This window comes from Peromyscus eremicus, chromosome 5 (assembly GCF_949786415.1).
Source record: "Peromyscus eremicus chromosome 5, PerEre_H2_v1, whole genome shotgun sequence".
Lineage (NCBI taxonomy): Eukaryota > Metazoa > Chordata > Mammalia > Rodentia > Cricetidae > Peromyscus > Peromyscus eremicus.
This window is the reverse complement of record NC_081420.1, coordinates 33,517,695-33,540,232: the sequence shown is the minus strand read 5'-3', so window position 1 is coordinate 33,540,232 and position 22,538 is coordinate 33,517,695. Positions and strand designations below refer to the sequence as shown.

At 41.5% G+C, this 22,538-nt stretch overlaps 1 protein-coding gene across 1 annotated transcript in view; it reads right to left on the bottom strand.

The window, feature by feature from the left end:
- The window catches only part of Cdkal1 (CDK5 regulatory subunit associated protein 1 like 1), a 586,163-nt gene that overhangs the window by 116,623 nt on the left and 447,002 nt on the right, over positions 1–22,538 (bottom strand). Inside the window, 1 exon segment of the mRNA XM_059263232.1 lies at positions 4,557–4,619. Coding sequence (XP_059119215.1) covers positions 4,557–4,619 — 63 coding nt within the window.

Genomic DNA, 22,538 nt, shown 5'->3' with positions numbered 1-22,538 from the left:
GTAGTGGTGGTGGTGGTGGGATTTAAACAGACCTCTGAGCAGCCTGGGTCAGGTTGATTCTCCTGCCAATTCTAAGCTATATTTTGAGTTAGGCAGATCGCTGCATAAGCAAGATGCTGGGCTGAAACAAGCACTGATGTTCATCTTCCTTCTATTTAGAGGTGAAGTGCGTTCATACACAGTTATGTTCTGAGATATATGAATTTGTTTGCAATTGGTTGAAATATATATTAAAATAATAGCCATTACCAAAAGACAAAGAAAAAGCTCACTTCAACAAATGCAGACGATGTACAATGATGTTTTTCCTGAAGCATGGCCATTAGTTTATGTCTCTCTATATAACATATATATAGAAAAATTCTTAACACAGCTATCAGCTAAAGAAAAGATGAGATGTGCCTCACAAACCCCAGAGAGTGCTAGAGCAACAACACACTAGAGATGCCTTTAATGGGGGATGGAGAAATCCACTCAGAGTAACTGCTTTAGAATTTATTCAAATTTGCATATGTTAAAAGCTGCTACAAACCTGCATCAAGTTTTCTAACTTTTTTCTTCAAAGTCATTTCATATTTTATACTGACTTTTTTACATTAGCAGATTATAAACATCTGTGTTTAACTAATAAACCTAGATTTCCCTTGAACATAGAAATTCTGATAAAATCTAACAAGAAAAAGGCAAAGCAAAAGAAAAAGAGAGATGCATCTTTTATGTGCACAATATTTTCTTCAGGAAAAAGACACACTGCACATGGTACCTGACAGGCATTTAGTAGGAACATTCTAATTATAGCCTACCCTAACTTACCTGTACCTTACAGAAAGGAAAACTCCGTTCTGGATTGACATTGTGTGCCCTGGAAGGCCTGCATATATTCTAATTGTAGCCTGCCCTCACTTACCTGTACCTTACAGAAAGGAAAACTCCATTCTGGATTGACACTGTGTACCCTAGAAGGCCTGCAGGTAGGAAACCCCTCCTGGCAGTTAGTATGCTGTTTTCAGAAACTATATGCTTTAGTTATTAAAATTTAATTGTTTTGCAGAGGGCAGAAATGGATAAAATATAATCAAGATTCCTTGCTAGTTTGGGCTGCCTTTCCTGATGTTCCCTTCACTTCGAACCGATAAAAGAGAATATGTATTGGTCAAATCTTCTTAAATGATCTTTTAAAAAAGTTATTATTACAACAATTCTTGACAACTTTTTTTTTTTTTTTTAATGGAGAGACAACGGTCCAAATAAAATTCTCCAGGTCCCCAGCCACATTTTCAAGTTAAGAAATGTTTCCCAACATCTATTTAGGTACACACTTTGCTGTTCAGCTTTGTTTGCATTTTACAACAGCATTTAAGAGAAAACTGAGTGACCATTTACCACCTACACAAAAGCTTTAGGGTGTGATTAAGAAATGAGGCCGGCCTCACTGAAGCAGATGTTTGTTTAACCTGGTGACTTTCCTATGTCTGGGTTAGGCAGGAGCAGCCGGCTGTGGTGGTGGTGGTGGGGGCGGGGGCAGGCGCTAGAAGGGCACACACACCGGACTCACTGAGACAAGGCTGGAACACTAACTACCCTTTGTAATGACAACTGCTTTAGCACTTACAGTAGGCAAGGCTATCATTTCACTGACCCACTGTAATTTGGGGTGAAATCCCAGGAAATGACGCCAGCTGAGGCACAGCAGTTCCATTCCTGAGCTCACTCAGCATAATGAACTCACGGAAATGCTGAGGTTTTTCTTCTTCGGCACATAAGAACATCAAGGGAAAAATTAACATTAAAAGTGTAGCCAGAGAGAGAAGAATATGAGTACATTCACTCTCAAGAGCTGGCCTGCGTTTATTTTACTCTCCTATCTCTAGTATTATGGAAAGTTTCAATCATAGAGAAAAACACACAGAAGAACGAACCCCCACAACGCCGTCACTCAGGTTCCATAATTGTCAACACATGGTCCAGCTTACTTCATGCACCATATCCTCTCCTTGGAATTTTTTAAAAGCAGTTTCCAGACAAGCAATATTTTATTTTGTGTAAGGTTTCACTTACAATACACATTTATATTTTTCTAACGATAACTCCCGAAATCTCATTGAGCATGAGATATTTGAATCAACTTTAATCATATCTTGTAAAACATTTTATACTCAAAGCTATCTACCTAGAAAACTGATTTGCCTGACTGGAATTGGATAATTAAAATGATAAAGTAGTCTGAAACACAACTCTCTATTATCTATTTATGGTGGGGGAGAAACCCACTCTCAGACTGAAAAGCTAGTACATGATCATGTCTTCCTATGGCGCTCATCTTTGTGGACATTGCAATGGACTCTGAAGTAAAAGTAGTGTGGTTAAGATTTGCCTACAGGGAGCTAGAAAGTGGGAGGAGCTGCCTAAAGGCCCGGGTCTGCCTACCACCCCACCTCCCTACAAACATACAGAGTAAAAGAGAATGCCAACAGACCAACTTTTACGGGCTCAAAAATCACTCATCCAGCAGGCTAGTTCCTCATAATAATTTACTACTAATCTGAGAGCAAAGATCAAAAGGAATTCCATCTAGCATTTCTATTCAATTCTTCACTGCCAATGACTAATTTGTAGGGGAATGAAGTCCTCACAAGATGAAGCCAAAATCATCTAAGGTGACTTTGATACAATGCCACAAAGGATATGAAGAGGAAGCCGGTAGGAGCTACAGATGGCTAGGCTCCATTAAGAGCTCTAATAAAAGAATAAAGGAATTTCCCTCATCTATGAATTTTAAAAATGACAGAAGTAGGAAAAATTCAGACAACTCAAGCAAAACCTTTGATTTGTCAAAGCTTTTGAAAATTTGTTGTTCTTAAATGTTAACTTTATCATGAATATGCTATGCTAATTAAATGGCCTCATGGAGGGGGACAACACTCCCCACAGCAGTCTGGCCAGTTCCAGGCCAGTGCTGTCACATGACTATTATGTCACCTTCCCACTGCACTTCCAGATGTTATTGGCTCCCAATCTCTTTTAAATCAATCCTTCCTTTCTGCAAAGTAACAGACTGAGGTTGGAAAACATTACTCTGATATGATAGTTTTTAGTATCACACATCTCCGCAAAGCATAAACACTTTCGTTAAAATTTTCTGGTGCTAAAGTCAATTAGTCCCTTGTTACACACTAGCAACTCTAAGTTCTTTGAAGTTCTATCAAGTGCTGGCACATTCATTTTGTCTCTGGAGTCCCGACATCTCTCTCAACCGAGAAATGGATTTTTTTACCTTAGTTATTTTGGCTGTGAGTTCATAGGTAAAGACTCAAATTTAGAGTAGCATTTCAACTCTGATTTTTTGTTGTTGTTGTTTGTTTCCTTTGGAAATTACCTCAAATTAACAGATTTATTGGAATATTTCATGGCATAGATTTTTCATATAAGCCTCAGAAAACCTGTGATGTGTCTCTCCATGAAGATGAAGAGCACTAGGAGTTCTAATATTGACCACAAACATAAAAATTTTGAACTTAAAAATCTATTTTTTATTTCATGTGCATGAGTATTCTGACTGCATGTATGTTTGTGCACACATGTGTGCAGTGCCTGCGGAGGCCAGATGAGGGCTCTGGATGACCTGGAGATATAGATAGTTGTGAGCCACTATGTGGGCACTGGACATTGAACCAGAGTCCTCTAGAAGAGCAACCAATGCTCTCAACCACCAAGGCATCTCTCCAACCCCCGATTTTTGTACTTTTTAAAGGAGACCTTATCATTTACAAATATATCATGAAATGATTATAGGTAAAAATACACCTTAAGTTCTTCAAATGCAGGGGGTGGAAAGTTTGAGCACAAACTGAACAGGAATGGCTGTGGGTCTTTCATGAGCAGTAGGAGGGAGTCCAAGAGCCCTTACATCTCTGTCTTCTGCCTTGCTAGTCTTGGAAAGGGCATTTCAGATATTAGGCCATGTGCTGCTGCTTGTACACATTATTAGATTCACAGTAAGTATCAGAACAATGGAGAATCAAGATTTGACAGTAAAGGTTTCAACTGTCTCTACCCAATGTAAAGCCTGGTTCATTCACTATAGTATTTCAAAAGAGAACATTAACTAAAATAGGAATCACCACAGCCATCTCAAGAGAATACCCAAACTGTCTGCTCGATCTGACACTTCACTGAGAGCGCATCGCTGGACCTGGTTTGGGGCAGTGCTGGGGAGTGAGCCCAGGGCTTCATGCATGCTGGGTAAGTACTCTTCCACAAAGTAACATCTCTAGCACCCCCTGTAACTATATTCTAATTAAAAAAAATGTAAGCAATTCAGTTCAGAAATAGAAATTTTGTTTAACTTACAAGACATTTTAAAATAGAAATATAAATGTAACTGGTCATGCATTTCAAAATTATCACATACTAGTGAAAACTGTGCTATCCATTTAGAAAGATCTAGGTCTGGGACTCATCACAGCCAGGCACTCCCCCTACATGTTTCAGACTTAGAGCAGGAATTGCCGTCAAAGGCTCTAATCCCAAACACATTAATCACATGCTTCTCTTACCTTGTGATCATATGGATTGTAGGAATGAAACACCTGAGAGAGATCTTTTGTCCTTTGCTTTTTCTGTGGAAGAAAAACCACAAATATTTGAGTTGACAAGTAGCAAAATATAGGTATGTGTGTGTGTTTCTATCTATCTACAGATAGACTTTTGCTTGGTGCAAGTAAACACCAGTCAACTGAGAGTTACATAGGTCAACTGTCATGTAACAGGCAGGCTACCTCTTCCTAGAACAGTGGTCTCAACCTTCCTAATGCTATGACCCTTTAATACAATTCCTCATGTTGTGGTGACCCTCCAACCATAAAATTACTTTTGTTGCTACTTCATAACTATAATTTTGCTACTGTTATGAACAGTAATATAAATAATTTTGGAGGTAGAAGAGTTTTGTCAAAGGGGTCACGACCCACAGGTTGAGACCTGCTGTCCTAGAAGGTTTTGTAATTAAAGCTAATTATTATCACAAACTATTTCCAGGTACACAGCTAGAAACTAGAGCGAGGAGGAAGAAACCTCAGCACACATTTGGGATCCTTTCAACTCGGTTTTCATGCTAGCATCTGATCCTCAAGCACTGGTCTACCTGACTGGCAGCGTTGCTGCACCAGGCTGCCTGGCACATCTGAGTCTGCCTGCTGGAGCCTGCAGCTGTTGGGGGACCTTCATCACGGAACTGTTGTACCGACTCGGTACCCAGCATGATGGATGCTGTACATAGTACGTACTCAACAAATAATGGCTCAATGAATCAGTGACATACTTGAGGCTGAGAAGCACGGAACTATCATAAGCCTCACAGGCAGCTATGAAAAGACAGGCCCTCTACTAAAAACAAGGTGCTCTTCTCAAGCTAAAACCAGGCTTTACTCAAGACTTCTCAAGCCGGCTCCCCAGGCTCTGTGATAAGGATAAATATGGGGTTCTCCATCACACCCAACTTGAAAAGAAGCTTGCTTGTTTGCCACTGCATGCTTTTATGGTTCCTAATCAATTTTGTGTACAAGCATGTGTACATACAACACACATAGTTATTACTATCACAGGTGTTGTGACATTTGCTTTCCATTTCATACTTCATCCTTGCTAAACTTCCATGCTTCCATACAGATTCTCATTCACTTGTTAGCAGCACTGAAACCCCAAAGCTTTAGAAAGCCAAATGTTTCCTGCAAATCATTTTTGCTGTTTGCTTATTTTTTTGAGACAGGGCATCACCACATACCCAAGGCTAACCCCTAGAACTTGCTATCCTACTGCTCTAGCCTCCTGAGTGCTAGGACTGGAGGTATATCCTACTATACAGGCTATAATCAAGTTTTGATACAATGACAATCTCTACACAAACATTTCTATAAGCCTGAAAGTTTGTAATATTTTAAAAAATAAACTGTGCATGTCTAGTTTCAGGATCAAATTGTATGCATACTTATGACCTTGATGTGGTCAACTTGCCCCCTTGCCCCATACTGTTCCTTCCAATTTGCCATTGTACCAGGAGTGAATGAGGATCACAGCTTGAGAAGGGCACTCTTGAGATGTTTTCTCCTCCATTTAGGTTAGACCTATTCTAAACGTACAGAACTAATTAAGTGTTTTTTTCAGAATAGATACACAATATTTTCTCTTCTTATTGCAGAATTCTTAATATTTATCTCTTGTCTAGCATGGAATCAACCTCTATTACATCTTACACTTCTGTCATGCAAGTGACCCATAATGTCTATGATATCCTACTAAGATGTAACTGGGCTGCTTCTATTGGAATGAATCCTTGTCAAGTATCCATGAGGTCCAGGGAAGTGTTTGCTACCTACAAGTCTTCTTGATTATGTCCACCACATACCTCCTAATTGCCAGGAATCTGACTTGGATCTAATCATAATTAAGGTCTCATATGAAAGTCATTTATATACACTTATAGCTGTGAAACAGGGAGGAATAGGTCTGTAGGAAAACTATGTTGAGAGGAACAATTCCATGGGCAGTGTTTCCAATCAGTTGGCCTTGGTGTCATATTCTGATGCCCACTGATGGCCATCTTTTCCTGCTGAAGTCCTGACTCTTCTGCGCCTCTTAGGCAGCACTTCCAACCACCTTGCTGAACTGATATAATCCCCCCTTTTTCTTTGCCTGCAGAGCAGAGATGTGTCTTTAAGGAAACAGGAAATAGTTCTCTTTGTTAATGAAACGTTAGTCCTATGAGCCTTGGAGTGTATTTTGAACAGTCACTTGTCCACCAGAGTTTTCATTAGCTTATGATTTTCTATTTCCTTCCTTTACACCCACTTAGCTGGTGGAATGGTTCTTGGCTATACTTCAGTCAAAAGAAAAGTGACGGATACTACCACTTCCTTCAGTGGGAGACTTGATGGAACACATTGGGACATTGGGGCTTTTTTTCCCCAAAAGGAAATTATGCTTGTGAAGATAAGATGGGAGACACACCAATAATCAACATAGGAAGTGCCCCAAGGCTGAACAGCCTCAGAAATGGCCCTGTTACCAGCTTGAGTTGTAAGGTGGGTAAGAAATGGCAGGATTGGATAGCCCAATTGCACATATGCCTTTTAATTTTCTTTTTCTTTCATTTTGGGGGGTACCAGGGCTTCATGCAAGTTAAACATATGTTCCATCATCAAGTCACACCCAGTCCTACATATACCTTTGTCATAAGCTACTTCAAATGATTTGGAGGAGACAGGAGGTAAAAGTAATTAAATAATGCTAATAATTGCACCCTCCCAAAGGAAATAGCACTCTTTATTTCTGACAACAAACTAATTATACACACATATAGTAGAGACTTGGCTATAAAAAAATAATAAACACATCAACAGAGCTATCTGGATATCCTTCATATTCTTCCTCTGTAGTCAGCCTATGGTACATTTTCTGGAATGCAGAACAAAGGTTGTTAAGCTATGGTTCCATCCAGACTATCTCCTATTCTTATAAATAAGTTTCGTTGAGGACTGGGGAGATAGTTCAGTTGGCAAAGTGATTGCCATGGAACCATGAGGACCTGAGTTCAAGTCCCCAAAACCCACGTAAAAGGCCAGATATGAAGGCACATGCTCGTAATCCTGGCTCTGGAGAGGTGGAAATAAGTGGGTTCTTGAGGTTTTTCTGTCCAGATAGGCTAGCCTAATCCTCAAACTCCAAGCTAAAGAGAGAGAAGAGTCTTAAAATATAAGATAAATGGCTCCTGAGAAATAACTTCTGAAGTCTGCCTATGGCCTACACAAACATAACCCTACACATGTTCAGATTCTCTTACACATACAATCAAGTAAATAAAGTTTTATTGAAACATAGCCACACCCATTCATTTGTGAGTGCTTTCATGCTCCAAAAGCAGAGCTGAGTAGTCACAACAGAGTGGGTAAATCCCACAAACCATAAGGTATTTACCACCTGGTCCTTTGCAGAGAAAAAATGTTAGTTACTCCAATTTAGTCTGTGTCCCTAACACATCAGCCAGCACCCCCCTTGACTGAAAATCAAGCAAACAGCTTCCCAGCAACATGCCCTGCTCCATCTGCCTGCTCTCTGAAGACAGAGGACCAGCAGTCATGGCCTGTATCCTGATGCATGGCTGTGAACCAGTGAGGCACAACAACCAGCTTTCTGGTATTCACAACTTCCCAGCACATTCTACAGGAAAGGAGAGAATACTGCTAGTCAGTTTCGGGAGCATGCTGCAATAGATCTGGGCTTTTCATAGCCTTTCTAGATGCATCCTAAGACTGAAGAACACAGGAGCTTCAAGAAGAAATCTTTCACTAAGGTTTGAGCCTGACGCCTCATGGGTTGCACGTACAAATAATGAAGATGTGGCCATCCTTTCTAGTGAGCATGCGTCTCAGACAGGCAATGTGAAGAAAGCTACTCTGCAGGAATTGGTGAGCTTTGCTTTCAGCAGTGTTAACTGAGACCAAAAGCTGAGCCCCAGATGGAATAATTAGGTAATTTCCTATTGCATCAGAGCACATGTCTAAATGACCTCCCACTTTTCAGCCTGTTAAAACAAACATCGCAGTCACACAGCCACCTGCAAATTCTCTGAGCATTTAAAAAGTAAACATGTAGAACATGCCACACGATGGACTTGTAACCAGGATGGCCTGGCAAATGTTTCTCCCAGAATCTTTCAAGGAACCTTCAAGTCACCTTCATCATCAGTCCCCATGCATGGACAGCAGAGATGGAGAATGCTAAGCTTTGCTGTCTAAGTGGGCTGTAGTCAGGTTTCAAACCAAGGCAGTATGCAAGTTTGTTAGAGCATCTACATTTTTTTCTTCTTTTCATTAAGACCTCATTGTTTAACTAATTAATTCTCTCTCTCTCTCTTTTAATTGAGGAGCTCCCCATCCACATCTTTCCTCCTACCTCACTTCATGAACTGCTTTGGTATTCTCTCCCCAAGATCAGAAACATCTCTGGCCTCTTTTCCTTATACTTACACTCAACTCCTTTGTAGAGAACACCAAACAAAGCTGAAAGCCCCCCTTCTGCACAGCCATTTTCAACAGTCCAGGTTGCCAATGTTGTAACTACTTCAATCCCTATCAAGAGACTGCAACAGGACACACAATGTGAGGCTCCCTCCCTGTGTGCAAAGAACCTGTTTCACTTGAGTCTGGGTAATACCTCACACTCTCGCTTCTCTTCTCTACTGTTAAGTCAAATTCTCTTAGTATCCCTCTTGAGATGGGAACTTCTTGAATTCCTGCTACAAGAGACTTCCTGCTACAAGAAGGACAGAGGACTTCACTTCCTCATAAGGATTCCGAAAAATAATAAGGGCTTGGAGAGTACAATGTCATAACATGTCATGCTGTGTGATACAAAGCTGAAAGGGGCAGGCTTGAGTTTCAACATACTCATTTTTTTCGGGCTCCCTTATTGGTAGGGAATCTGAGAAGTTGTTAACTGGGAAACTGGCAGGCCACAGCAGAAGGGTAAGAGGAGAGGATAAGGGGCCAAACACCGTGACTATCAGGTTCTGAGTGGCTGACTTTTAGGCCACATAGGGACAATGGCAGGAACAACGACAATGATGGTGGCCTAGTGGGCACCAAGAGAGCTATGCCAGAAAATAATGTCAAAAGAGAATGAAGGGAAGTGAGGGCCAGGATAGAATACAGGCCAGGGACAGACCCTCAGGAGGGAAGTCAGAACCACATCCCAAGACATCAGGACCAGAACAGGCAAGAAGTTGAAGATGAAAACAACAAAGGAGGCCAGCAAGATGGCTCAGTGGGTAAAGGTGTTTTCTGGGTAGCCTGGTAACCTAGGTCTATCTAGAGAACCCATGTAAAGGTGGAAGGAGATAACTTACTGTGCAAGGTTGTCCTTTAGCCCCCACATGCACACAGACATACACAGAATAATTTAAAAGTATATACACTAATAAGCGAGAGTCAAAGTGGTCCATGGTGAAGTTAGGGCCTGAAAGAGTCAGAGAGGGCCAGGTCTTAGAAGAAAGAGAAATGGCCACTGAAATCAGGGGCAAGGCAGGAGGCAGCCAGGGCACCTTATGAGGGCTGTGCAGATGTTAATATGGGTTTCATGTATATCTGGTGATCTTCTAACCTACTTCCTCTAGAGTAGATCCAACTCTTAGACTCTTTGCTGCTAGGGTAGGGACAACACTGGGCCCATTAAGTTTACTCCACACTGTGACAGCATTTGGTGACAGCATTTGGAACAGAGTAGCCCTTGCTGACAGCTTAGGCTTTCACAACACAGGAAGAGAAGCCCTGACTTGACAGGCAACGGTGTCATTTATTGATGGTGAGGAAGTAGGCTGAGTATAGTCACATGGACACAAAAGGATGGGAAGAGCTGACCTTATTAAAAGGAAGGTAAATGAGCAGAACACATGTGTGCATGATGTAGCAACGAATGGCCAAACTTAAGATTCAGAATGAGGTCCCCGAAGAGATGAAAGCTGGAGCCCAATGAGACCAAGACCATCCCTTCCATGGAGGTGTGAGAGGCTACTGAAACCACCTCAATCAAATGATAATACCCCCATGGAAAGCTGGGATGAGATGAGAGGGTGGGCTGGATTACACAAGCTGAGAGGCTGGATCGAAAGGCCAGAGAAGACTTCAAGAGGTTAGCCTCAGCTCTGGAGTAGAAGCACCTTTCATGGAGTGAGGAGTCTACAAGAACAAGCAAGCTGGGGTAAGGGAAGGAATTCCAGTGTTCGGTATCATGAGCTGAAGGTGGCTCGGAGACATCTGGAGCGTAATGGGAAGAAGCTGGTGCCCAGAATAGGGTATGTGGGCCACAGGCCTGGGAGTTCCAGGAACACTGATGCCATTTAACGCAGGACTGGAGTGAGAACACATATGAAGCTTATGGAGTGAGGAAGGAGAAAAGATGTGTGTCTATGGACCCTGGCTCCATAGCCTTCTCAGAGCTTCCTAAGGCCAAGGAGGGAGTTGGAATATGCCAGTGGTATCCATCCCTTGCTACAGGTGAGGATGACTGATGCTTCTGTCCTCCCCAGTATCTCAGATTTAATTGATCTTATGGGACTCTCGCCGTATTTCCAAGGCACGGTTAAAGTTGAGATCCAATAGCCAGGATGTTCAAGGTGGCTTCTGACTTCTATGCTCCTGGGTCATTTTCCTAACATCCTTCCGCTCTTGCCATCATCAGGAACTTTTGATTGTCAGCTCTACACTATCCTGCAGCTTTTCCTTGCTTCCCAGTCTCTTCCTTTCCTTAAGACATCCCCTCTCTAGCCAGGGTCCCTCTGGGCCACAATGAGTATGGGCTGCAGAGCAGCCTGATGCTGCAGACCTAAGCTGGTGAGTGTTTCTGAAAAGAAGGAAAAATATAATGTAATAAGTCTGGGCCTTCACTGTGTTGTGTGTGGAAAACATCAGAAGCTTTATTAAAAGCACTGACAATACCAGCTGTCAGTCAACCATCTCACGTACCTACTGTCACTGCATCAATGGTGGCTCTGAGATAGCAATCCTCGGTGAAGGCCCAGTAAGGAGGAGGGAAAAAAAAAAGTCCCAGGAATTCAAATCACAAACCTCAAAGTTTAAAAACCAGCTGAAAACTGACGTAAAATATGGCTGGAAACAGGAAAGTGCTTCAAATCTTACCTGTTAACATAATTAAGCTGATCCTTCACACCACTGAGTGGCTACTCCACTGGAGTGGGAGCGGGGCATATCCTGCAGGACAAGATGGCCAGTGCTAAGGGCAGAAATTAGGAAGTAGATGGGTCTGCTCACCCTATCATAGGAAGTAGATGGGTCTGCTCTCCCTATCATAGGAAGTAGATGGGTCTGCTCACCCATCATTGGAAGTAGATGGGTCTGCTCACCCATCATAGGAAGTAGATGGGTCTGCTCACCCATCATAGGAAGTAGATGGGTCTGTTCATCCCATCATAAAACGTAGATGGGTCTGTTCATCCCATCATAGGAAGGAGATGGGTCTGCTCACCCATCATTGGAAGTAGATGGGTCTGCTCACCCTATCATAGGAAGGAGATGGGTCTGTTCATCCCATCATAGGAAGTAGATGGGTCTGCTCACCCTATCATAGGAAGGAGATGGGTATGCTCACCCCATCATAGGAAGTACATGGGTCTGCTCACCCATCATAGGAAGTAGATGGGTCTGTTCACCCATCCTAACAATATACAAATCAAATACCAGGCAGATGTGAAGTGTATAGCTGATTCAAAAGCATGGAAGGTATCAGTGGAAACACCTCTCCAGCCTTATCATTTCTCAATAACAAGAAGACTGCAACAACCAACCCCAAGGACAGGAGAAGGTGACAACAGAGCAGCCCATTTACCCTTAGGTCCTCAATGGGCAACAACCAGGGAAGCCTGCGGGGAGCTGGTGATGTGTAGTGAAGTGGAAGGGAGCAGCTGTGCCTCAGTGCTTTTCTTTTTCTTTCTTTTTTTTCTGTTTTTTTTTTTTTTTTTTCCCAAGACAAGGTTTCTCTGTGTAGTTTTGGTGCCTGTCCTGGATCTTGCTCTGTAGACCAGGCTGGCCTTAAACTCACAGAGATCTGCCTGGCTTTGCCTCCAGAGTGCTAGGATTAAAGGTGTGAGCTACCACCACCCGGCCACACTCTATTTTCTACAGAGAACAGTTATTTGCAAAGAAGAGTCATTCTTTGACAACTAAGGCATGGTGGGCACAGAAGGAAAGAAAAAAAAATATTCATTCTTGTCACAGTTGCTGCCCAAATGAATAGCCATTACCAACAATAGGACAAAGTTCAAGTGTACCAAGTAGCAGATTCTACACAATGGTTCCTTCAAACACTGTGCTGTCACTTCTGGGCACTCAAATGGGCAAGAACACAGGTAGCTCTAACTAGCCCCTCGGTATCGCCAGTCCTCACTCTGCCATCCTGTCTGGCCACAACACAGGGGCAGGTCCTCTCCGATCTACACTGTCATCTCCCTGCTTCTTTTCTTCACTCTGTAAGTAAAAAGTCCCCCAACACACGATCTGTGGGCCAAATGGCTGCCCTTTTTATACTCTGAGGTTTGTCTTTATATTTTCAGATGCCTTGGACACGACACAAAATGAAATCTGTGTGTGTGAGGAGACACTGTGATCCAGCTTGGTTCATTCCTCCTGTAGGTAGCGCCTGTGTTACAATGACCCTGCTGAGTGGCTGCAGCCAAGACCATGTGGCTTGGAAAGTTGAGAATATTCAGTACCTGGCACCTACCTAGACTTTGCCACCTTCCATTCTAAATCACTGCTTTTGTCCCTCTGTCTGCACACAGGATTATGTGATACTGATGTCCAGCTCCTCAAGTTAAAGGCTCCAATTCAGTGGGTTTGGGATACAGCCTCAAAATTGGGTATAGACAAGCATCCCATATGAAGTAGAATTTAAAGCCAGAATTTAGAACTATGGCTGAATCCCCCACCTTTCACTTAGGGAGCATGAGTTTTCTAATGCAGAGCCATCTGGTTTCATTCTCTAGAAACCTTGGAAGGCTCAGACACTTGAGTTCCCAGGCCTGTGTCAAAGCCGGCCCTGCTCTTGCTTCTAACACTCATCGGCATGTTTGTTCCTGACAGAACCTGCCTCTCTTAACTCACGTTAACGGGCAAGGAGACTCATAGGAAAGGGAGAAAGAATGTCCACGCTTAGAAGAGCAACCATCTGGAAGGAACCCACTGCCTCTCCAGGTATTGGATTCATATCACAAGTTTCATTCAAAATAGCCTCTTCTGGGGCTGGAACGACGGTTCAGCAATTACGAGCCCCGCCGACCACTTGATTCTCAGCACCCACATGATGGCTTACAACCATCTGTAACTTCAGTCTCAGGATCAGACTTGATGTCCACTTCTGGCCACTGTAGGTACCAAGCATGTTCCTGGTGCATATACATACAAGCAGGCATATAAAATTCACTTTAAAAAGCATCTCTTCCATGCTGCCACTGCTCATTCCAACACAAGTCCTCTCTGTACAGAGCTCCATATTACTGTCACTGTGTGTCAATACTTCTTTGAGGAAAAAGCCATAATTTGGTCGTTATGTAATACCCCTTCCCTAACACTACTAACTGCATAAGGGAGATAGTCGTAAGGTTCACCCATTCTCTTCCCCAGCCCACACAATGTTGGTTTATCTTTACTGAGCCCCCTGGGTTCCCTAACCACCTGGCCATCTTTTCTTCTAACACTTCAATTTATGAAATAACACTCCAACCTATTTCTGGTCAGCAATCTTAGCTTCCCCATTCTTTTGTCCTTAATTCCCTCCCAGAATCTGATCAATCATCCATTCAAATCTTTGATGGGGCCTTCTACCATGTGGTTGCTCTAAGCGTGGACATTCTTTCTCCCTTTCCTATGAGCCTCCTGGCCCATTTTTCTGCTTCCACGATCACCTCCTTCATATACAATCCATTCCCTGAGCTCTGACTACAATAGCCCATTTTCTACATCACCACCATTCTGCAGGCACTGTATTAATGCATTGGAAAGCAAGGCAGCTGACACGCGTGACTTAGCAGAGCTCATGAACCTATGGGGAGAAGAGGCAAGCTTTGTGCATACTCACTTACCCAGCAGCCAGGCAAACAGTGAGTGCTGACATGTTGGCAACATGAATTGCAAATGTTCTGGGTGGCAATGCCTGGTATAAGTACGGCTTAATAAGAGTATCTCCCACAGAATAAATATCTGCTTCATGACTCCTAAGCAGATTGTTAAATCAGATGCCAATCACCAGGCTGGACAGTACTATTATTATCATTACAGCTATAAATGATGCTTCAAAACTATCGTGGTGAACAACTCAGAGTTTCAAATTTGTTTTCCAGGGAATTTTACTTTGATTCAATTTATACTTACAGAAAAAAATTTAAATTATGTTTGCATTTTCATAAAGCTTTTTTCTCTGATGACAAATCCTAGATAGGGGACGGGAATGACAATGTTCAGTAGCTTCTGTGGGATAGAAAGACAGCATGATGGACAAAACCGGCAGGTACACTGTGGCCTCTCCTTACATAAAGAGTAAGTGAAACAACCAATAACCATTCAGGATGTGGTTAGATAACTTATGTGCGCTAAGAGAGTAGGGTGTTACAGCAAACCCAAGGACCCGAGAATACAAGAATGCTGCGTCCCAAAGCCTCAGTCCGGGTTCTATTGCTTTGATAAATACCATGACCAAAAGCAACAGGGGGGAGAAAAGTGTTTATTCTAGCTTACAGTTCCTAGTGCATCATCTAGAGAAATCAGGGCAGGAACTCAAATGGGAACCTGGAGGCAGGAACTGAAGCAGAGGTCATGGAGTAACATTGGTTTCGGGCTTGCTCTTCAGTCTCCTCAGTCTGACTTTATATAGTACCTAGGACTACCAGCTGCTCAGGTATTATACCTCCCACAGGGAACTGAGCCCTCCCACATCAATCACCAATCAAGAAAATACACAAATGCTTGCCTATAGGGTTCTCAGTTGAGAGTCCCTCTTCCCAATGATTCTAGTCTGTGTCAAGTTAACATAAAACTAGCCAGCATGCCTACCACAGCTTCTCTGGCCCTTCATCACTTGGAAGTTGATTTGCTAGACAAAGCAAAGGAAATAGGGCCTCATTCATGCCCATTAAAATTGTTTCTAACAATCTTAGCACTGGCCAGGCATTCTAATCCAAGTATCTGACATCCCTAGAAGTATTTAATATCTTAGAATGTGGGTTAGAGATGTTCACCTAGTGGGATCTATGCAAGTAATCCCCAATTCAAAACCCCTTGAAACGTGAAACTCTTCTGGTCAAAGGCACTTCAGAGAAGGGTAACAACCTATGGACAGAAGCCTCTTTCATGCAGGAAGACGTTCCTATTATTTCTTGACTTTAAAACATTCCTTTAGTACATGACAATGCTTCTCCCAGGGACTTTTTGGAAGGTTTATAGTTATAGTGTTAAAATTCTGATGTCTATAGTACTTTAACTACCCAGCAGGTAACATGGGACAACTCATGTGCAACCTGTGTCCTACACTGCTGTTATCTTTGTCTTTATACACTTCCAATAATTTTTTAGGGTTAAAGAAGGCAGGGCCAAGTGAATTTATTTACCTGTTCCCCACTTGCTTAATAACAGGGTTTGATGGCCAGGAATGAACTGTTTTAATAAGAATAATTTATGACTGAGCCAAAGAGAAAAGAAATCAAACTAGGTATGTAAGTGTGAAAGTAACACTTTGGAAGTGGATAAAACCAGTGCGGGTGAGTTTTGCTCATCAGCACCTTGGCATTCTGTGAATTTTTTTTTATTGCTGTCATACTTATTTTCCCATTTGCTGATGTTATATCCTGTCTCTGAACTGAATCTAACATTCAGCAAGGCTGAGGCTTGGAGCCGATGCTGTAGACATGGAATCTGGATCTTCCCAAGCCCTATTAACACCCACTGCCTTGTACCAGCTTGCAGAGGCCAATCTGCACAGTGCCCAAGAGGAGTGGGGGTGGGGGATGAAAAAAGAATGGAGAAAACTAAATTTCTCTGACCCACAGATAAGCTGCTGCATAGTTCTAAAAACTGATCAAAACCAATGTACCTCCTTCATGACCCCCAATAAGCCCCAGTGTCATCCCATTTGTGGAGAAGCTTGAAAACTGTTCGGCACCAGTTATTGCTGCCTCTCTCGATAAGCCCGAGACTCATTTTTATTATGATCCCACGGCTGTGACCTGGAAGGTCAGACATGACCATGGAGGCTTGATAACTCCACTACTTTCTACATCTAATTTAGCACCTACTGTAAAAACTCATTTCTAGCAGCAACGCAGTCATCACTGATCTCTCCCTCACACCTCTCACACCAATAATATGGAGTCTAAATTCAGTCCAAGGGTGGCTGGGCTTTCTGCCCTATCTTCTCTTCAAGTATTAGGTCAAAAAATAGAGTTATTTTTTTCCATATATTAAACATACACATTTTCTTTTCTCCTTGGCCTTTAGGACAAAGGAGCCTTTATTTGATAACCAGAGGACAATTTAATAGACAGCTCAGTCCTCTCCATTCTCTCGTTGTTTTCATGTCAATTCAGAAGTCAGTTGAGGGTTTTTTATGTTATAGAGCAGGGCTACCACACAGAGGTCCACTGTGGCTGACCTTCACCATGCAGAACTGCAGCTACCAAGAGGAAGGGCCTGGGCCTGAGTGTGTCATAGAGGTAGGGGCAAGGAAGTTAGAAAAAGTACAAAATAGGACAGAAGGCTAAGCTTTCCCCTGTGCCAGTCAACACCAACACCAACAAGTCTCATCAAACTCATGGAAGTTAACTGTTCAGAACTTTGCTGCCGGGTGCTGCTACTTGAAGCCTAGAACAATGTGCCTCTAGCTCTCAAGGCTTAGGATTATAAACCTCGGTGTTTAGAAGATCAGTTTTTGAGTCTGCGTTACTCCTTGCCACCTGCGATTTCCATCTGGAGCAGAAGAATGTAGGGACAGCCATTTGTAACAAATCCATTAACAGTAGAGAGAAGCTATCTGTCCCATAGCATATTCAGCCCAGCATCTTTCCAGTTTGTTATATTCATGTCCATTATCCACTACAATAACAAAATGCCCGACCATCTGTAAATTTTAATCATAGTTTTGGGGGGTCAAGGGCATGGCACTGAAGGCTGCACCACACTGACAGGGGAGTTTGCAGAGACAGGAAGACAGGTGTGGAAGGAGCCAGGCTGGGACACCCACTAGGTCAAACCTCTCCCTGTATTGCTGAGATTGAGGCCAGGGCCTCAAGCGTGCTCAGCTAGTACTTTGCTATGGAACTTAAGTCTATTTGGCTCAAGTTTTAATGTCTCTACCACTTTAGCACTGCCGTACTAATTATCAACCCCCCAGGGCAGGGATCCTTATAGAGCATGTTCAAGCTACCACAAAATCACAGCAGTGTCTAACCCAACCCAGACTTTAGGCTGAAGAGGCTGCCTTAGCACAGACTATTTTGTATATATTATTTGCTTTCAATAACTATTTTCCTTGACACTCCCAAAACATTTGTTGATTATTTTCAGATTTTTTGGTAGTTGTTCAAAATCATTTTATATTATCACTTAAATGTGGTATACATTCTGTTCAAACTTTGGATATCCACTCCTCCTCAGACATGAGTTTTACATGTTGCCCAGTACAGCTATCTTTTCATTTCACTGACTATTTCTCTTGCTGTGTAGAGCATTTATTTTTAGTTTTGAAGCCCAAGATTCTGTGTGATATTAAAAAGACAACTGGAAAGACTTTATGAAGAAGCTTCCTCCCTATGTGTTATTCTGGAGCTGTGGCTGGAGCCTTACCTTCTGGGTCTTTCCAGGTACTTGGGGTTAGGTAAGATGAGGGTTTCAGTTAGATTCTTTTGCATGTGGGAATCTACTTTTCTCACAACTACTTAATAGAGTATCTTTTTTGCATTTTGTCCTCTGGTGCCAAGGTCAAGAATGAGCTCTCCATATGCTTGGAATTATTTTCAACTCTGTCTGGTTCATCTACAAGTCTGCTTTTATGCCAACATGCTAGTGTTGTTATTAATAAAACTTCATAATAAAATTTTTAGACAGAATATGTGGTGTCTTTATCTTTCTTAGAATTGTTTTGGCTATTTAAGGTCTTCATGATTCTACATAAATCGTTAAATGAGTTTTTCCATTTTTGTAAAGAATATCATTGGGATTTTAACAAGAGTTGTGCTGAATCTGTGTCTGATAGTTTTGAATCTTTGGAGAACATGGTCATTTTTAATAATATTCTTGTGGCTCATGAATGTTGGATTTCTGTATCTTTTTCAATTTCTTCTATTTATGTTTTAAATAGTTTTTTTTTCCTATCAAGATCTTTGACTTCTTTGGCTAAGTTTACTCTTGTCTATTTTTGTTGCTATTATAAAAAGGGGCTTAGCTTGATATGTTTTTCAACTTGGTCAGTATTTTCATAAGGTTGCAAGTGGATTTTTGAAGTTGATTTTGCATCTTGCAACTTCTGTGAATTCGTTTTCTGCTTTCAGCACATAGGATAGTATTACCCTTAAAAAGATTTTGCTTCCTATCTTATTTTATGTCGTTATTTATTGTTCTTGTCTGATCACTCATTAGCATTTTCAGTAACATAGACACTGACACAAGAAGCCACCTTTGTTATAAACCAGATATTGATGAAAAGCCTTTCATTTTTTTATGATACCACCTATACATTTTTGATAAATAGCTTTTATTATATTGATGATTTTTTTGAACTCCTAAATTGCTAGTAGTTTTGTAATTGTTGTTTTTTGTTTTTAATGAAGAAAAAATATGAATTTGTCCAATGCTTTTTCTTTGTCATCTGAGATGATCATGTTCTTTATATTTTTTTTCACTATTGTATATATCACAATCATTAAGTTACAACTATTAATCCAGCTTTGCATGCCTGGGATAAGTCCCACTGGGTCATCATGTATACAGTCTTTCTAATGTGCTTTTAATTTGGTTTGACAATATTTAATTGAAGATTTTCACACCAATGCTAATTCAATATAATGGTCCATGGTTTTCTTGTGGTGACTGTTTATGATTTAGATATCAATATAATGTTAATCTTGTGAAATACCAATTTTTGTTAATGGAGTTGGAGCTGGCTATGGTATCAAAGACCCTGGACATGCAGGGCAAGCACACTACAAGTGAGCTAAACCCCAGACCTCCCCTTTTATCATCTGGAAGAAGGTTCTTTTAAAGATCCCTGGCTGGCTCTTATTTGATCTGTCTGCTCTTAAAGTCTGGCCTACAGCTGTCTCCTTTAGCATCCTGGAGGTCTATTCACCTCTTATCTGTGCTAAGCCTTATTCTTCCTTCATGCGGTGTCCTCTTCCTTCACTTACTCTCTTATTTGATGATGTGCAGACTGGCTTTAAAAGCTTCCTGAAAACTGTATAAAATCCTCGACTGGAAAGCATTTTTCTCCAGCCTTCATCATTTGAATGCTCTCTGGGTGCTGTCCAGAAGTCTGAGCCACTCTGATCCCTGATTCTTCCAACATGTTCTGGTTCTCGTTCCTTATCTTGGTTTAGTTGGGTCTGCTACAGATTTGTGATTCAGGCCTGTGGTGGCCATTTTCCGACTGGCAAAACATGACTTTCAGTCATCGGAAGTATTTCATTATTTTTCTCCTCCTATTTCAATGTTCAAACTCCTAGCCCCTCCCTGCCCCAGACTGCCCTCTACCTTTAGTTCTAAAAATATTTCCTACCTAATTTCATTTTATTTTCTAGGCATCTGCTCTACTTTATCTCAACTCCATGGTATTTTTTCCTTTTGTTACATGTTTGTAATTTCTAAGAATTCTCCTTTGATTTCTAAAGCATTAATTTAAATGTTTCATGAATTCGATATTGATGGCAGATCCTAGAGTTTTGTTTTGTTTTTTCATTCACCCAAAGCCTTGTTTGTTCTTTCTTTTTCTTTCTTTCTTTCTTTCTTTCTTTCTTTCTTTCTTTCTTTCTTTCTTTCTTTCTTTCTTTCTTCCAACCATTCTGGTCTGTTGACATAGGGTATTTTCTTCCTATCAGCTATTAACTTTTCTGAGATTTCTCACAGTCCATGAATGACATTCATTCTCAAAAGTAAGGGACAAAAAACGGTAACTGAAAATTCCAAGGCTAGGCCTGAGCTTGGTGTGAAGTTCTTTATGGGGTGATCCACCAGATGCTTAACTCTAAAACTTCAATAGGTAATGTTTCTTAGTACTGGGCTGGCCAGCTTTCCCAAAGGCACCCTTTTAAACTCTCCTCAAGAAGGCAAAGCCATACGCTACTGACAGTATTCTACTTGCTGAACAAAACCAGTATTCTGTGTCCAGGCACTGACTGAATTCTGCTTATCCTCAACCACACCCAGTGTCCTTCCAGACACAGAATTTCTACTGTCACCTTAATGCACAGGCCACCAGGTTTCAGTTGGGATAGAGGAGAGGGTGTCACCTGGAAGCTTGAGATAGAGGTAGGAGGAAAAGAAGGATCTAATTCCATCATGGTTTAAACAGTTTTTCTTATAGCATTTTTCTCTTACTGCCTCAGTTTCCCTTACAGAAGAACCAGCTAATCCCCTAACCACTTAAATAATCTCCAGCACATAACTGTTTTTCAGTATTGGTGGTGAATTGGTTCTGAGACTCCCAAAGATACAAAGAACTGTGGATGCTCAAGTCCCTTATATAAAATGGTGTAGCAAGCACACTGAGCCTATTTAGCCTACACAGACCCTTTGGCATACTTCTCTAGTTTACTTACAACACCAAATGCAATGTAAGCCCTTAGTAAGTAGCTATCATAAGGTATTTCCAAGGGAATGGTGACTAGGAAAAATGTTGGTTTGCTAAAGAGGCATTTTTTCCCCTACATGGCCTTATCCATCGATAAGGCAACTCTGTGGTCAAGTGCTCATCTGCTTTCCGGCTATCATAGTACTATAGACTCTAAGTTACTCTTTTGAGTTAGTAATGTATGCAGTAAACCTTACCTTATAGTTTTTATAAAAGAATAAAACCAGAGACCTAGGATAGAACCAAACATGAATGGAGAAAAAAAGTCAGTGTAATGATGCTTAATGATATTCTGCTACACTCATAGATTAGTGACTATGACAAATGTCAGCAGAGAGCCTTCATCTAGTAACTGATGGAAACAGATGCAGAGACCCACAACCAAACATTAGGCTGAGCTCGGGGAATGCTGCTCAAGAGAGGGAAGAAGGATTGTAGGAGCCATAAGGGTCAAGGACATCACAAGAAAACCAACAGAATCACTAGCCTGGCTCATAGGGGCTCACAGAGTCTGAACCAACAACCAGATAGTCTGCTTGAGACCGACTTAGGTCCTCTACATGTATGTGACAGTTGTATAGCTTGGTCTACTCCTAACAATGGGAGCAGGGGCTGTCCCTAATGCTTTGGCTGGCTCTTGGGACCCTATTCCTCATACTAGATTGCCTTGCCCAGCCTTAATACAAGGGGAGGTGCTTAGTCTTACAACTTGATATACCATGCTTTGTTGATATCTATGGGAGGCCTGCCCCTTTCTGAACAGAAACAGAGGAGGAATGGTTGGGGGTGAGCAATAAAGGAGAGGTGGGGGGGGGGAGAATGGGAGGAGAGGAGGGAGGGGAAACTGCGGTACAAATGTAAAATGAATAAAAAAAAGAAAAAAATCAGATCTCTCTTTTTATTCATTGAAAATGACTTTTTTTTAAGCCCATAGTTCATACATGAACAAAGAACTTATGAATTACTTTAAAAAAGCTAATATAAAACAAAATGAGAATCCAGCACTGTATATTACAATGAGATAAAACTGAAGAAACTTATTTTATATACACTTTATTCTCCAGACTGCAGAAGACCTAAGCTCATAACCTACAAGGACTAGTTTCTAGGAGTAAAAAGGGCATCCTGGGAGTGGAATGGTG